A 17028-nucleotide genomic window follows, 5' to 3' on the forward strand; every position below is an offset into this window, starting at 1 on the left:
GCGCAGGGAGGATCTGTTGGGACTCCGAAGGTTCCCCTGGCCATGCTATCGGAGCTGCAGACATCTGAAGGGCCAACAGGGGGTTCCTCGCAAGGGAGAGTCGAGGCCACAGAGGCAGGGTTGCGGATGTGTGGGCCCTCCTGATTGCGCCTCCATGAGGGTACAGGCGCAACAGTCCTACATTTGGGTCACTTGCGGGGCTGGCTGGCACACATGGGAGCCATGCTGGGCATGGTGCACCTGCGTGGGTAGGGGTGGGGTGGGGTGGGGGAGGGTCCAGCAGCGTTTCACTTACATGTTCACCCCTTCCTTCCTTCATCTTACTTTGTCCTCATTACCCGCCTCCACAGTTCAGGATTGTATGGTAATACAAATGGAAACCATAAGTGATTTGAGTAACGTCATGCTTAATAGAAGATACATATGCTTCATCAGTGCCCACTAGGATGCCATTAACTTGTACGAACAGCTCTTTGTATCCCTCTGAGATCATGATTTTACGCTGTTGTGTACAATGGAAATGTATTGCATATGCAAGATATATCTGAAGGTTATGTAGCTGTTAAATAAGCAAAAATGACAAACAGATTTTAACAAAATGAAGCATAGTTTTGAAAACTGCATACATGGTCATAAGTTCAGGACAATATAACTGCTTTCAGTGCAAGGAGTGTGGGGATACTTACATGTTTGTGAAATCGGTGTCCACATTCTAATACACATATGATATTTTGACGAAGCTCTTCATGGCATATTATGCACGGATCATCATCAAATAACTGCATTGTAAGAGATGAAAACTCTTTAATTTTTAGTCAGAGATTATTTTACAATTAATTTATTTAATATTTGGAGAGTGACTTTGCTTTAATATCAAAAGTAAGATCAAAACATTGAAACAGATAATGCATGGTGTAGGAAAGTGCCCATTTTGACAAAGTTATCCACCACTTTTTGCCTGGTATCTGGTGCAATTTTGACTGAAAGTGTACTGGGTTCCAGCTAACCTGGTCCCCTTTACCAGTTATCTTTCCCTAAACTGTAACATTGTTTCACAACTGGCTCCCCTTTAGAATCCTTGTAAGTCCCTAGTAAGTGGTACCTAGGGCCTTGGAACTAAACAGGGTCCCACAGGGCTGAAGCACGAATTGTGCCACCATAAGGGGCCTCTCACCAAGCTCATGCAAGCTGCCACTGCAGCCCGCGTGTATTGGTGCAGGGAAAAGTGAAGGTTCGACATTGGCGCACACCCCTTTGTAACACTGGTGGAGACTAGTAGGTCCCACCCCAGGCTGCACAGCATCTGAAGAATTCACGTCCAGACAAGTTCCAACAGTTTTTCCAAAATTATTCCTTTTTATTTTCTCCATATTTGTCAATGCTCCATAATTAATCCAACTTTTTAACGAAGTATATTTTATCCAGTTCAACACGTGCTTATTCAGGCTTATCTTCCAAACACAGGGGATTTATCAGTCCTCACAGCACGAAGTTGTTATAATAACCCAATGCATTTCGGGAACCATCTTCCCCTCCTCAGGGGTAACTACTATAAAGCAAATCATATGTAAGTAACCAATCCAGTTCCCAGACTCATGTTTATCGTAATTGCTCATTACACCCCTCCACATATGTAATCTCTCAACCGCTTTCATGCAACTAAACAACCCGGTGTGCTGACATTCTTTTCTTTACAAAAATAAAATGAGTTAAATGAAAATAAATAAAACTTGAACATGTACCTTAAATACGTGCCGAATCAACATACTTTGTATTAAAAAAAAAAACATACTCCTAAAAAACTAAATCAATGTGCCCCCAGAGCAAAAACATTTTTATGACGCTTCATATTTAAAACAAATATCTTTAAGAACCACATTTACCTTGTGCAAATAACTGCCATCACTTGGCGAACGCCCAAATAAATGTTACACTTGCATCAGTGTCTCGAGTGCATTTAAATCATACAACATGAACAAAACTGCTCGAAGTGATGCCAAACTAAAAATAATTAAACAAAATTCCCAAACTATACCATACTCCCATAATACACCCAGTGTAAAAGATACTGATAGGGACATATTTAAATGCATAAATCATCATAATAGCATCTTGAAATAACCCTCGGTGTCATACATCAACTTAACAACATAACAAAATAATCACTTAATTATATGAACACTACAAATGAACCAATGAATGCGTGAGGCAACAGTCTGCTGATGAGGTTACTACATAGAAATGAAACCGATAGGAGAGCCTCTGGTGTTCTGTAACTTGCGTTTTGACCATTGTTCCTTGATCCACACGATTATCTACGGGTGCCACCCAACCGTTGACCGGAAAAGGGCTAAACCCAACAAAATAGGCAGAATGCACACTGAATGTATTCAAAGATTTGGGATGCTCAAAGGCTATGTGTTGCAGCGTGCAACCCTGAAACAAGCTCCGTCCATGTCTGTGAAGGAATTGCAACTCTGGTGGAGACTAGTAGGTCCAGCCCCAGGATGCACATCGTCTAAAGAATTCACGTCCAGTCAAGTTCCAACCGTTTTTCCAAAATGTCCCCTTTCAGTCCAACGGTTGGTCTGCACCCGTAGATAAACTTGGGCAACAAGGAATCAATGGTCAAACTACAAGTTACAGAACTACGGAACACCGGAGGTTCACCTTTCTGTTTCAGTTCCATGCACTAACCTCAAGCAGTATATGGGCTGGACACTCGTAATTACAAGTTTCCCGGCTACATGATGGTTTCACTGTACCCGAAGGTGTTTGGTACCAAACACTTTGTCTTGATAAACCCACACTGATGCCAGTGGAAGATTTATGGAATGAATGAATGAATAAAGCAATTTCTATAGCGCACAGCTACTCCGGTGCTTTTACTTGGTTTTCCAAAGAGCACTGAACAGAAAAGTTCTTCCCAAAAACACATCATCATTGGGCTCTGAATAAAAACGTTTTGAATTCTTTTTTACATTTTTCCTCATCTGAGATAAATCTCAGGTATTGAGGCAATCAACTCCACAGACCTGCCGCTTTAACCGTAAAGGAGGATCCTCCACTCTGTTGTTTGTGAAAACGGGTAAGACTGGAACGCAAAGACCTACCCGGGCCATATGCCACAATGCGTTCATTCAAGTACATAGGTCCTCTATTGTGGAGAGCGTGATGTGTTAGAGTCAGTGCTTTATACCGAATACGTTGCCGAACTAGAAGCCAATGAAGTCCATCCCAATATGGAGACACCAAAGAACCTTTCTGAATAGTAGACACAGCCTGCAGCCATTGGATTAGATAATCTGGTAGACCGAGGTACAGGACACTGGCATAGTTCAACCTAGATAAAATCAGAGACTTAACCACTGTTGCTTGAGCCTCATGGGGAAGCAGGCAAAGACATTTTCTCAACATACCCAAACTCCAAGAACAAGTTTTCACAACTGCTGACCCTGGGGTCTCCAACGAGAGCTGGACATCAAACATCACACCCAAATTCCTTTCCACCGCCGTTGGAGAGGGCGGAGCAGGAAAGTGTGTCAGGCTAGGTACCAGCCCATCCCAGAAGGCGATCCAGCCCAAACAGTAAGACTTCTGTCTCATCAGGTTTACAATGCAGTTTGTTGGCCTTCAGCTAATCAAGCAGGGCCTCCATGCAGCTAGCAAATGCAACCCTTGCCTTCATTGAATTCCCATCACATGTAAGCAGGAGTTGAGTATCATCTGCATATGAGATGATCTTGATGTTATAGGATTCTGCTAAATATGCCAAAGGGGACATATAAATGTTGAAGAGACTGGGACTATGGGAGGAGCCTTCGGCACCTCCCCTCCCCTACCACTTCAACATTTTTCCTCCTGAGGCATATGGCTTCAACCATACCACTCCACCTCAGGCTATCCCCGTTGCGGACTCATTTCAGGAAGGATCTCAAGACCTGGCTCTTTGACTGAACCTCAGCGCCCATCAGGACCTGCAGCACCCCCCCACACACAGTTGAGTAGTCGCGCTTAATATACACTGATTGATTGATTGATTGACCACTGACTGAAGGGAGATGGCAAAAAATTCCTGATACAGTGGAGCAATAGTGTCTGCAATGGACTTCAAAATGGGAGGCCAAATGGGATATACTGGAGACCCAGACATATAACTCACAAAAGAAGCAGTCACATCCTCCACTGATGGCACCAGAAAGTTTGACAATATCGACTGAGATATTAAGCCAACTGGGTCTCCTAATTCTAACTCGCCCAGAGTATTATTCCCCCCTGACAGATTAGATTGAATTCGGAGGATTTTCTTAAACAATGCACTCACAGAGCACCTTAGAGGTACCCCCTGAAAATCTACCGACTACTAGTGTGTTCTCTGGAAGGTCAGATCTGTCTGCTTACCGAGTGTGAAGACACCAGGACCAACTGGAGCCGTGTAACACCAACCCCCGGGGTACCAGACGCTCTGCACCAAACACCAACAGTGAGAGTCTAGTCTGAATTTCCACTGCACCAGGACCAAGCAGCTGTCAAGGGACATCAGCATCACTGAGCGCACAGCGAGAGTGGCCCAGCTGCTTTGATTTTGCCCCTGACAGCTGATTGTCCCTGACCGCGAGGAGCTTCTTTGCGCATCCAGCACAGCCAACCTAACCACTCTGCATCCAAGCCGCCCGGCCCTCAACGAAACGGCTGTGCCCCCTTTACTCCAAGACCCATTATGACCCAAGCCCCTGTTTTGGAGCTCTGTTACTGGTCCCCATGTCCCCCTGTGCAGCCTGTTTTTGGGTGCCCCCCCCTTCTTCGTAGCGTGCCAGCTACCAACTTTACCAGCACACTGTTCCCGTCAGAACCCAGGCAGTTCTAGAAGAACTGCTGGTAGTACTTTGGACCTTGGCCCACTACAACTCCGAACCCTAAAGGTGAACCCCTGAAACAGACTGCACCTACCTTTATGCACCGCTGAATTTTTCTTTTATAGGATTGCATTGTATGTAAAGGCGCACAAATTTAAAAGCTGTACTTACCTGAACGAATTGCTATTGAAAACAGTATGTACCTTTAAACAAACTTTTTGGTTTTGAAACGTATATAAAAAAGTCATATTTTTCTAAATTGGTCTCAGATTTAGTCTTTGAGTGTGTGTCTCATTTATTGCCTCTGTGAGTACAACAAATGCTTAGCACTACCCTCTGATAAGCCTAACTGCTCGCCCACACTACCACAAAAGAGAGTTTTAGTATTATTTACTTTAGCCTCTGTAAACCAATTGGGGACCCACTGGACCCTCTGCACAGAGTACTTTTTTTTAGTAAACTATATGGAGAGCCTGTTTCTTACACATGGTCAGCCTTTTTCAGATTTTGCATGCTCCTCACAATGATGTAAAACAGCTGAAACATTAAGTAAAATCACACTGCATTGTTGTTCGAGTCTATTTAAGCAATCTAATATGCTGATAAAAGTATTTCAGTAAAATTCCCTTATTATACAACTAATTGTAGATAGACAACCTTCGTGAGTAAATAGACAGACCAGTACCTCAAAGGAAAAAGTAAAAAATGTATGAAATAATATAAATGGCAACAAAATATAGAAGTTTCACGGCGTAGTTTAGTTACTTACCTAATGTAGGTTCTCCATTCTCGGCTATGCAAAATAGTTCCCTTTAAATGATGTTGAAAAGTCACGTGGGAAACTGGGAATCCGTTTTGCTGCTTGCATGTCACTGTAGCTATGAATATCCGTCTTTGAAATGCACACTATTACAATGTGGTAATTTACCACACAGTTTATTCCATGAAAGACATTACCACGCTTTGTAATGTCAATATATTGAAATTACCTTTAATGTGCTGTACTTTGCAACGCATACTCTTTTACCACGTAAAAAACTCTATCTGGATCTGGCCGCAGATTCCTTACCTTAGAATTATTTCAAGGTTTTAGACAGAATGCACAAGTTACTACTTGTGTAACAATATATCTGTAAGAGACATTAGTTAGTGATAGATTCCTTACCTTAGAATATCCACAGGCGTCAGACTGGATCCGGAAAGTTTCGCTTAGTAATACCCCTGTGCGGCAGTAGGTGGCGTCGTGTGGCTTCGCGTCCGTCACTGGCGTCGTAAGCGCCGAGATGACGTCACGGAGAGTACTTAGGCGCCACCTATGCGTGCTGACGTCAGTTCTGTACACGACCTTCCGCGCCAGGGACGCAGAGCCATGCAAGATACTCACCACTGGTGCAGAAAACTAGGGCCCTAAGAGGGATGACCTTAACCCTAGTAACGAGTTCGCAGAACGGGGAGGATGGGTGGGGCGGTAAGGAATCTATCACTAACTAAAGTCTTTTACAGATATATCGTTACACAAGTAGTAACTTGTGCATCTGAAAGAGACACGTTAGTGATAGATTCCTTACCTTAGAATCGATGCCCCAGCAATACCAACACCGGGGGTGGCTCTGCGAACAAGATTACACCAGAAAGTCACGGAGCACGGAACAGCCAAAGAAGGCGTCCCTCCGGACTTGACTGTCAAGGCAGTAGTGCTTGGTAAACGTGTGCAGCGAGGCCCACGTAGCTGCCTGACAAATATCCTGTAAGGGAACGCCGCGTCCCAAGGCAGTAGTGGCTGCTGTTGCCCTGGTGGAATGGGCACGCAGCCCAATAGGAGGCTCCTTCTTAGCCAACGAATAACAGGCCTTGATGCACAGAACGACCCACTGAGAGATGGTCCGTTTGTGGACAGCTCGACCTCTTTTGGCGCCCACGTAGCCAACAAAAAGCTGGTCTTCCACCCGGAACTGCTGTGTACACTTTAGATAGAATTCAAGCGCACGTTTTGGGTCCAGACGGTGGAGCCTCTCTTTCTCCCTTGAAGGATGCGGAGGCGGAAAGAAGGTAGGCAAAGTGATGGTCTGCCCGATGTGGAAGGGCGTTACCACCTTTGGCAAAAAAGAAGGACGGGTCCTTAACACCACCTTGTCCGGATGAACAGAAAGGAAAGGAGGTTTGGAAGAAAGAGCCCGGAGCTCACTCACTCTTCTGGTAGAGGTGATAGCAACCAGGAAAGCAGTCTTTAAGGTGAGAAGACGCAAAGGACAGTTGTAAAGCAGTTCAAAGGGAGCGCACATCAAATAAGTCAACACAAGGTTCAAGTCCCACTGGGGCATTACGAACAGAACTGGAGGGAACATGTGTGTAATGCCTTTCAGGAAACGGTGAACAACCGGAGACTTAAAAAGAGAAGGCTGATCAGGAAACCGGAGAAAGGCGGAGATGGCAGAAAGATAACCTTTGGTAGTGCCCAGAGCAGAGACCTGCCGGGCCAAGGAAACCAGGAACAGAAGAACCTTCCGAAAGAGGGACAGAAAGGGGATCCACAGCCTTCGCTGTGCACCATGCCACAAATTTGTTCCACCGACAGGCGTATAACGTTTTTGTGGAGGGACACCTGGCTGCCAAGATGACATCCTACGGCCTTTGGGAGGAAGATCGAAAGCTGTCAGCTGTCGCCGCTCAATCGCTATGCATGGAGGTGGAGGCTGGACAGGTTCGGGTGGAGGACTGTCCCCTGCTGCTGCGACAGAAGATCCTCCCGAAGAGGCAGTCGGATCGGGGGATCGATCGCCATGCTGAGTAGCTCGGGATACTAGTATCTTCGTGCCCAATCCGGAGCCACAAGGATGACTTGGGCCCGGTCGCGCCGGAACTTCGTCAGCACTCTTGGCAGAAGTGGTATAGGCGGAAAGGCTTACAACAGACCGCAACGCCACTCGCCACGAAAAGCGGAGCCGGGGCTGACGCCAGTGGCAGAGCCGCCGGGTCAACAGGATCTGGACACGGGGCCGCGGGGCCGGAAGGCACGCCGGCAGGAGCCCGAGGCCTAAAAAGGCGGTCCATGGTAGCAAGGAATTCTTGCACCTGTTCGGGAGTCGCCGACGGACCCGGGTATGGCGGGTAGGCCGCGGGACTCCCAGGCTCCAGGGGAGCCGCCAGGGCGAAGCCCCTGTGCCCCTCGTCTGCCTCCGGGGGGGACGTCGGAGAGCGAACACGTTTTGACCTCTTTTTATGGCGTCACTTACCGGAATCCGAAGGCGAAGACTTGGAGCCTGAGGAGCGACAGCTCCGGTGCCGCGAGCGGTCCCGGGAACGGCCCCTGAACCGGAGCAGCGGCGTGACGAATGCCAGACCTCCAGCAACTTCCTACGCCGCTCCAGCAAGGCCTTGTGGGCCATGGCTCGACAATCCTGGGAGTCGTGGGCAGTCTCCAGGCAGTAGAGGCAAAGATCATGGGGGTCCGCCACCGACATATTTCTGTGGCAGGCCCCACAGGACTTAAAGCCGGGCATCCCAAGTGCACCAGGATAAAAGAGAGGAGACAAAAAGTCTCAAAATAGTAGTCAAAAAGTGACTGAGGTGCTCAATACGGATCTGCGCTTGCTAGCGCTGAAAAAGAAAGAACTGACGTCAGCGCGCATGGGTGGCGCCTAAGTACTCTCTGCTTACAACGTCAGTGATGGACGCGGAGCCACACGACGCCACCTACTGACTCGCAGGGGTACTGCTAAGTGAAACTTTCCGGATCTAGTCTGACGCCTGGGGATATTCTAAGGTAAGGAATCTATCACTAACGTGTCTCTTTCAGATATGGAAATGTTTCTTGAGCAGTACCCCTGCACGTCAGTAGATGGCATCATTGGAACTGATGTGCACGGTGCCTATATAGGTGCCACCTGAGCACACTGAGGTCAATTCTTTTTTACAACTTTCCACCCAAGGAGTGCAAAGCCACGAAGAACACTGACCACTGGTGTGGAAAACTAGGGCCCTGAAAGGGTAATAGCTCTGACCCTGGAAATCTGTTCGCAGAGTGGGGAGGATGGGTGGGACTGTAAGGAATCTATAGATAGAAAGTGTCTCTAACAGATAAGGTATAACCAAAGAACAAGTTACTTGCCTTCGGTAACGCTTTTTCTGGTGGATACAGTATCTGCCTGTGGATTCCTCACCTTGTGAATATCCCCTGCGCCAGCATTCCACTGAACTTTTTTCCCCAGCTCTCTACGCCGACGTGGACGACGTCATAATGCATCGGCTCCGCTCGCGACTCTGTATGACGTCACCGGAGCCATAAGAGAGCCACGTCAGCGTGATGACGTCAGTTCCACCCATTTTTTCCGTGCCTCCGAGGTGCACAGGTGGACCAACGACAAATACAAAGTATATACAGTATACAATATACAATCATATACACAAAGTATACAAGGAAAAGGAAAGCTAAATAAAACAAGCATTTCCTACCAATATACCAGAAAGCATACCAACATCTCAAGCAATACATCTTTTAAGGTATACAAAGGTGGACAACAGGGAGGCGGGTGGGCCAGTGAGGAATCCACAGGCAGATACTGTATCCACCAGAAAAAGCGTTACAGAAGGTAAGTAACTTGTTCTTCTGATGGATACATCTGCCAGTGGATTCCTCACCTTGTGAATAGATTCCCACAGCAGTCCCCACTCCCGGAGGAGGGTGTCCACCTTCCTATACCAGAAAGTCTTGCAAGACAGAGCGCGCGAAGTGGCCCTCCCTCCTCATCTCAGAGTCTAAGCAATAATGCTTTGCGTAAGTATGGAGGGAGGCCCAAGTCGCGGCTTTACAAATATCTGCCACAGGAACACCCCGGGCCAAAGCAGATGTAGATGATTTCGCTCTAGTTGAATGAGCTCTAATACCCTCAGGAGGAGTCTTACCAGCCAGGGCGTAGCAGATCTTGATGGCAAGGATAATCCATCTCGATAAAGTGCGCTTGTGCACCGCTCTTCCTTTCGAATGACCAACATAGCCCACGAAGAGCTGATCGTCCAGACGAAAGTCTTTCGTTCTGTCCAAATAAAAACTCACAGCCCTCTTTGGATCCAGGCGATGGAGTCTTTCCTCCTCTTTGGAGGGATGAGGAGGTGGATAAAAAACAGGGAGAGTAATAGACTGCCCCAAATGAAACGGAGTAACAACTTTGGGCAGGAAAGCAGCCCTGGTCCTGAGCACCATCCTTTCAGCATGTAATGTTAAAAAAGGGGGTTTAGAACTAAGAGCTTGAAGCTCACTCACCCTCCTTGCCGAGGTTATGGCCACAAGAAAGACCACCTTAAAGGACAACTGCCTCAAAGGACAGCTATGAAGAGGCTCAAACGGGGACCCCATCAGAAAAGTCAAGACAAGATTAAGGTCCCACTGTGGCATTACAAAGGGAGTAGGAGGAAACATGTTTGTAAGACCCTTGATAAACCTCAGTACAACCGTAGATTTAAATAGTGACGGTTGATCAGGAAGACATAGAAAAGCCGATAAGGCAGATAGATAGCCCTTAACCGTGGCCACAGCACAGCCCTGCTGAGCCAGGGAAAGAGCAAACTGAAGCACATTAGAAAGATGGGCCTTTAACGGGTCAATGGATCTCTCTCCACACCATTTAACAAATTTCGACCACCTGTAGGAGTAAATGGACTTGGTGGAGTGTCGCCTGGCTGATAAAATAACATCCACCACATCAGGCGGGAGAGAGAACGAACCCAGGTTGCCCCATTTAATCTCCAGGCATGAAGGTGTAAGCTCTGGAGGTGGGGGTGTAGAACCTGCCCCTCCGATTGCGAGAGGAGGTCTGCCCTAAGAGGGAGACGGAGCGGAGGGCATGAGGAGAGGTGGAGAAGATCTGTGTACCACACCCTTCTTGGCCAATCCGGGGCGATCAATATGGCTTGGGCCCGGTCTTGGCGAATCTTCCTCAGAACTCGAGGAATCAAGGGTATGGGAGGAAACGCGTAAAGGAGTTGCGAGCCCCAACTCAACTGAAACGCGTCCCCCAATGCCCCCTGCATTGGATACTGGAGACTGCAGAATGATGGGCAGTGCGCGTTCTCGCGGGTGGCGAACAGGTCCACCGAGGTGTCCCCCAAGACCGAAAGACGTGACGAACCACCTACGGATGGAGCCTCCACTCGTGATCGGCGGAGAACTGCCGACTGAGACTGTCCGCACGTACGTTCAACACCCCGGCCAGATGATTTGCCATCAGACAAATCCGATGGTCCTGAGCCCAGGACCATAGACCTAAGGCCTCTCTGCAAAGAGACCCCACTCCTCCCGGCTTGTTGACATACCACATCGTGGTAGTGTTGTCCGTCAGCACTTGAATCGACTGACCGCGAAGGGAAGGGAGGAAGGCCTTGAGCGCCAAATGAATCGCCCGCAATTCCAGAAGGTTGATGTGAAGCAACCTCTCCTCTGGAGACCAAAGACCCTTGATCTCCAGATCCCCCAGATGAGCACCCCACCCTAAGGTGGATGCATCCGTTATCACCGTGGCCACCGATGGAGGTAGATGGAAGGGCTTTCCTTGGGACAGATTGCCCTCCGCACTCCACCAAGACAGATCCGCTGCAGCTTCTCTGGAGATCCTGATCGACTCTCTGAGATCTCCGTTGTGCTGATACCACTGCTTGCGGAGGCACCACTGGAGCGCCCTCATGTGCCAGCGTGCATGGCTGACCAACAGAATGCAGGAAGCGAACAGACCGAGCAGGCGAAGGACCTTCAGAACCGGAACAACCGCTCCATTGTGGAATAAAGGGACCATCTCCTGAATGTCGAGAATTCTTTGAGGAGGAGGAAATGCTCGACACACAGTAGTGTCCAGTACTGCCCCTATAAACAGGTTGCGTTGAGAGGGCACCAGGTGAGATTTGGGCACATTGATCGAAAAACCCAAGTCGAATAACAGCTGAGATGTTACCTGCAGATGACACTGCACCATCTCTGGGGACTCTGCCTTCAGAAGCCAGTCGTCCAGGTAGGGGAAAACTGGAATTCCCGACCTCCTGAGATGAGCAGCCACCACTGCCATAACCTTTGTGAAGACCCGAGGTGCGGTAGTAAGACCAAACGGGATGACCGCAAACTGGTAATGTTGCGACCCAACCGTAAAACGGAGATACTTCCTGTGCGACTTCAGGTTCGGGACATGGAAGTACGCGTCCTGCAAGTCGAGCGACACCATCCAGTCTCCTTGCTGCAACGCCTGAAGAACCTGCGCAAGGGTCAGCATCTTGAATTTCTACTGTTTCAGGTAAAAGTTCAAGATTCTGAGGTCCAGTATAGGACGCAATTTGCCGTCCTTTTTGGGAATCAGGAAATACCGGGAGTAGCATCCCTGACCCCTTTCCTGCTCCGGAACCACCTCTATCGCCCCTTTTTGAAGCAAAGCCAGAACCTCCTTCTGCAGAAGAAGCAGATGGTCCTCTGAGCAGTAACCTTGGCAAGGAGGGTAAGGGGGAGGAAACTCCCGAAAGGGAAGGGCGTACCCAGTCTCCACGAGGTTTAAAACCCAAAGGTCGGTCGTAACAGATTTCCAACCCCGCAGAAAGTAGGACACCCGACCCCCCACAGGTCTTACATGGTCCAGGATGGGGGATCTAGGGCTGCTTCCCTGAAGCCTCATTGGGAGCAGAGGAGGAGGAAGAAGAAGAGGGGTTATGTCCAGAACCTCTCCGACCCTTTTGTCTCCCTCTATAGGACCTATAGAGGAGATTCTGCTGTTGTTGCTGCTGCTGCTGAGGCTGTCGGAAGGAGCGAAATGAAGACCTTCCGAAACCCCTAAACTTTTTAAAACCAAATCCTTTAGCAGGAGCCTGCAGACCCAAAGATTTAGCGGTTACCCTGCTGTCCTTAAATCTTTGTAGGGCGGAGTCAGCCTTTTTTCCAAACAATTTCTGTCCAAACGGCAAATCCACCAATGTGGCCTGAACATTCGAAGAAAAGCCAGATGAACGAAGCCATGCCTGCCTTCTTGTGGCTATAGACGAGCCCATTATCCTCGCCACTGAATCTGCTGTATCAAGCCCCGATTGAATCACTTGTCTAGCAGCAGCTTGAGTATCCGCGACCACCTCCATGAAGGACGCCTTATCACCCTCAGGCAGCTTAGGGGCTAAAGACTTCATTGAGTCCATTAAGGCATGCACATAACGACCATACAAGCACGTGGCGTTGGTAGACTTAAGTGCCATACTTCCTGAAGAAAAAGTTTTCTTAGCCACCTGGTCAACCTTTTTGGACTCCCTGTCCGCAGGAGACTGAGGGAACGCTCCGGAAGCATGCTTAGAGCAGGACGCCTGCACAACCAGGCTCTCTGGAGACTGTTGCGTAGAAAGAAAATCCGGATCCCCAGGCGCCACCCTGTATCTTCTCGCCACCTGCCTGGAAACCGCCGGAGAAGAAAGAGGTTTCCGCCATACCTCCAAAACAGGCTCCAAAATAGCCTCATTAAAAGGCAGTAAAGGCTCAGATGTTGAAGTAGGTGAATGCAACACCTCTGTCAGCAGGTTAGATTTATACTCCGCAGAAGGTAACTGCAAATCCAACAGCTCTGCGGCCTTTTTTATTACCACATGGTAAGCAGCCAACTCCTGTGGTGGAGAGGATCTAGACGAAGTATGCTCCCACTCAGGGGTCGTATCCAGGCCACTAGCCTCTTGTATCCCCTCAAATTCATCTAAGGACGTGTCCACTTCACCTTCCTCTACCTCCACTCTATACCTTTCTTCATCCAAGACCCTTTGGGCCTCCCTCCTTGATCGAATCCGTGGAGCCGGCGTCGTCGTCGACGTACGCGGCGTTGGTGGAACCAGAGGAGATGGAGTCGGCGGCGCCATAGACGGAGTCAGCGGCGCCGGATGCGGCGCTGAGGGAGTCGGCAACGGCGTCGAGGAAGGCTCCGAAGCAGGAAGATTCAGCCAAAGTCGTGATGGATCCCCAGACGGCGCCAGAAACTGCCACGAAGGCGCCATCGGCAGAAAGGGCATAAATGGGGCCTGAGCGTAATGCTGCGGCACCCCTAAAGTATACGCCATAGGACCCATGGGACCAGTCGGTGCACCGGATGGGAAGGCAGCCCGATTGAAGATTCCATACATGGCATTTAAAAAATGCGAAGAATCAGTACCTGGAGCCGGGAACTGCGGATAAGGAACCGAACCTGTATCCTTCTGCGGAGTACCTGGCAACGGTGCCGCAGTGTCCTCTACCGGAGCCCTAGGATCCTCAGGTCCTGGAGAAGGTTCTCCCCTTTGTTCCCGCTCACCAACCGAAACAGGCGACTCCACTGGAGCCGGAGACGACGCCGGTGAAGGCGCTGGTGACTGCGCCGGGGACTGCTCCGGTGACTGCGCTGGAGCCCGCTTCGGCGAAGGAGATCCTTCCGGAGACTTCGAAGGAGAAGGAGACAAATCCTTACTTCGGCGTCGTTGAGGCGAAGTCCACCTCGACTTCCTGTTCTTTGAAGACCGGCGACGAGAGGAATGCTTCCTTTTTTTATGATGTTTTTTCGACTTCGATGACCTCGAAGTCGACGACTCCTGCCTCGACCTCTCCTTCTTTCTTCCTCTCTTCACCTTACCGACCTTTCCGAAAAAACTACCTCCCAAACCTCTGTACCTTCTGAAAGAAGAACCTCTAGGCTGCGCCTGCAGGCCCAGAGACTTAGCTGTGCTGTCCTTGAACCTTTCCAAGGCTGCATCTGCTTTCTTTCCAAACAGTCCAGAAACATCAAAGGGTGGATCTAGAAGTGTTGCCTGCACATCTGGAGAGAACTCAGACGACTTAAGCCAAGCACTTCTTCTTGTGGCAACCGAAGAGCCCATGATCCTGGCAACAGACTCTGCAGTGTCCAAACCACTCTGGATAACCTGTCGTGCAGCTGCTTGAGTGTGCGACAAGACCTCATTAAAATTCTGCCTGTCTTCCTCAGACAATTTAGGAGCCAGCTGTTTTGCAGAATCCATCAGGGCGTGGATGTAACGGCCCAAAAAGCAGGTGGCATTTGTGGACTTCAAGGCCATACTTGCAGAGGAGAACACCTTCTTGGCCGACTGGTCAAGCTTTTTAGACTCTCTATCACTAGGAACTTGAGGAAAAGCTCCAGAAGTCTTCTATGAACAGGCAGCTTGAACCACCAGACTCTCAGGAGAAGGATAGGATGTTAGGAAGTCCGGATCTCCTGGAGCCCCCTGTACCTCTTAGCAACAGATTTAGACACCGCTGGAGCCAAAAAGGGCTTACGCCAAACCTCCATAACTGGCTCAGTGATGGCATCATTAATAGGAAGCAAAGGTTCTACCACAGTAGAGGGGGAATGAAGAACCTCCGTCAAGATGTTGGACTTAAATTCAGCCGTTGGGAGCTGCAAGTCTAAGAGCTTCGCTGTCTTCCTTATGACTGTGTGGTAAGGAACCACATCCTTAGAGGGAGCAGCTGAAGGAGGAGAAAGCTCCCATTCAGGGGACATATCAAGGCCACTTGCCTCCTTTAATTCTTCAAATTACTCATCTGACTCTTGAAGTTCACCCTCTTCCATTTCTTCTGCCTGATACCTCTGCTCTTCCAAAATACTCTGCGCCTCCCGCCTGGATCTTATCCTCAGAACCGGCATCGGCGGTGCCACACACGACTCCAACAGAGTCAAACACGGATCCGGAAGCACAGACTGAACCGAACGAGATCGAGCTGGAGCCGGAGATGAAGGGAACGGCGTCGACGTATTCGGCGCCGGAAAATGCCAGGACGGCACTGCTGGAAGGAAAGACAAAGGGAGCTTGAGCATAGGCCTGAGGAACCCCTAAATTAAAGGCCATTGGACCCATGGGACCCGAAGGTGCTCCAGAGGGGTACATTGCTCTTGAAAAAACACCATACATGGCATTCAAGTAATGCAATGGGTCTTGACCCGGGCCGGGGAAAGGCGGGTAAGGGCTCGATAATGGCTCAGGCATTACTGGACTCGGGCCAATCGGCGCCGATGGTGGAGCCAATGAAGTCAAAGACTCATGAGGTAACAGAGCCTCTTCCACCGGAGCGGGAGAATGTGTTGGCGTGGGAGATGGAGCGGGAGAACGCTCCGGAGAAGCTGCAGGCGAGGCCGGACAAACACGTGAAGCCGGATCCGAAGGAGAAGGTACATAGTCCTTACGACGCCGAGGAACTGGAGAAGTCGATTTCGGAGCCGTCTCCTTAGCTGAACGTCGTCGAGAGCCGTGCCTTTTCTTCTTATGCTTCTTAGATCTTGAAGCATGACCCGACGTCGACTTTAAACCCGACCTGGACCTAGACCAAGACCTCGATCGCCTTCGACTTCTCTTTTCCTTCCTCATCTTCGGTATGAACAGCTTGCCTCTCTGTCCTTTAAAGCCTTCGGGTTCATCTTACGGCAGCAAGAGCACCCCTTGACGTCGTTGTTGGACTTGGCCCTTCTGGCAAGTTCACCCTAATTTGCATTTATCCTAGCCTTTTTCCTATGTTGTATTAGTGGTTTTAGGCCTCTAGGCGCTTTTACACTGTGTCCCAGTGGAAAGTGCGTGCGCTCTGTGTATGTTTTAGTGTATGTTTTAGTGAGACTGACCTGCCCTCCCATAGGAATGCATGGGGGATCTGAGTGACCGTGTTAAGTCCTGATGTGAGAGGAGTGCAGGGTCGAGTTTGGTATGTGCAAACTCGTGAGATTGAATGCTGCGCAATGATGTGTGCGGCGTTACTATGTCTAGTGTAGAAGTGCCACTTCTAGAAGCTGGCATGTCTGTGTAATAAATGTGAAGTGACTGTCTGGCTTGTGATTGGCTGGTGTGCCTGGCTCCAGGCCCAATCCTGGTTCGTAAGCCACCACTGCAGTTGTTGTGCAGTGCCCTCCGAGATCTGAATGCAATCAGACAGATACCCCTGATGCTGAACCTACTGGAACTTCAGGTCCCACTGCAGAGCCCGCATATGCCACCTGGCATGATCGACCAGCAGGATGCAGGAGGCCATGAGGCCCAGCAACCGGAGGGTCATTCTGAATGAAACCCGGGATAGAGACCGAAAGATCGGAATCAAAGCCCGAATATTCCAGACTCGCTGTTTGGGAGGATAGACCCGAAACTGCGCTGAATCCAGAACCGCCCTGATGAAGAGGAGCTTCTGAAAGGGAATCAGGTG

General features: G+C 49.3%; 1 protein-coding gene across 3 annotated transcripts in view; it reads right to left on the reverse strand.

Moving 5' to 3' along the window:
- LOC146801785 (E3 ubiquitin-protein ligase TTC3-like) overlaps window positions 1-17028 on the reverse strand; it is a 1762960-nt gene that overhangs the window by 67067 nt on the left and 1678865 nt on the right. For all 3 annotated transcript variants that reach the window (XM_085621278.1, XM_085621277.1, XM_085621276.1), the window contains exon 45: window positions 687-779. In XM_085621278.1, the coding sequence (XP_085477404.1) occupies window positions 687-779 (93 nt within the window). The remainder of the gene's footprint in view (window positions 1-686; window positions 780-17028) is intronic.

This window comes from Triturus cristatus, chromosome 8 (assembly GCF_964204655.1).
Source record: "Triturus cristatus chromosome 8, aTriCri1.1, whole genome shotgun sequence".
In the NCBI taxonomy this organism is placed as follows: Eukaryota; Metazoa; Chordata; class Amphibia; order Caudata; family Salamandridae; genus Triturus; species Triturus cristatus.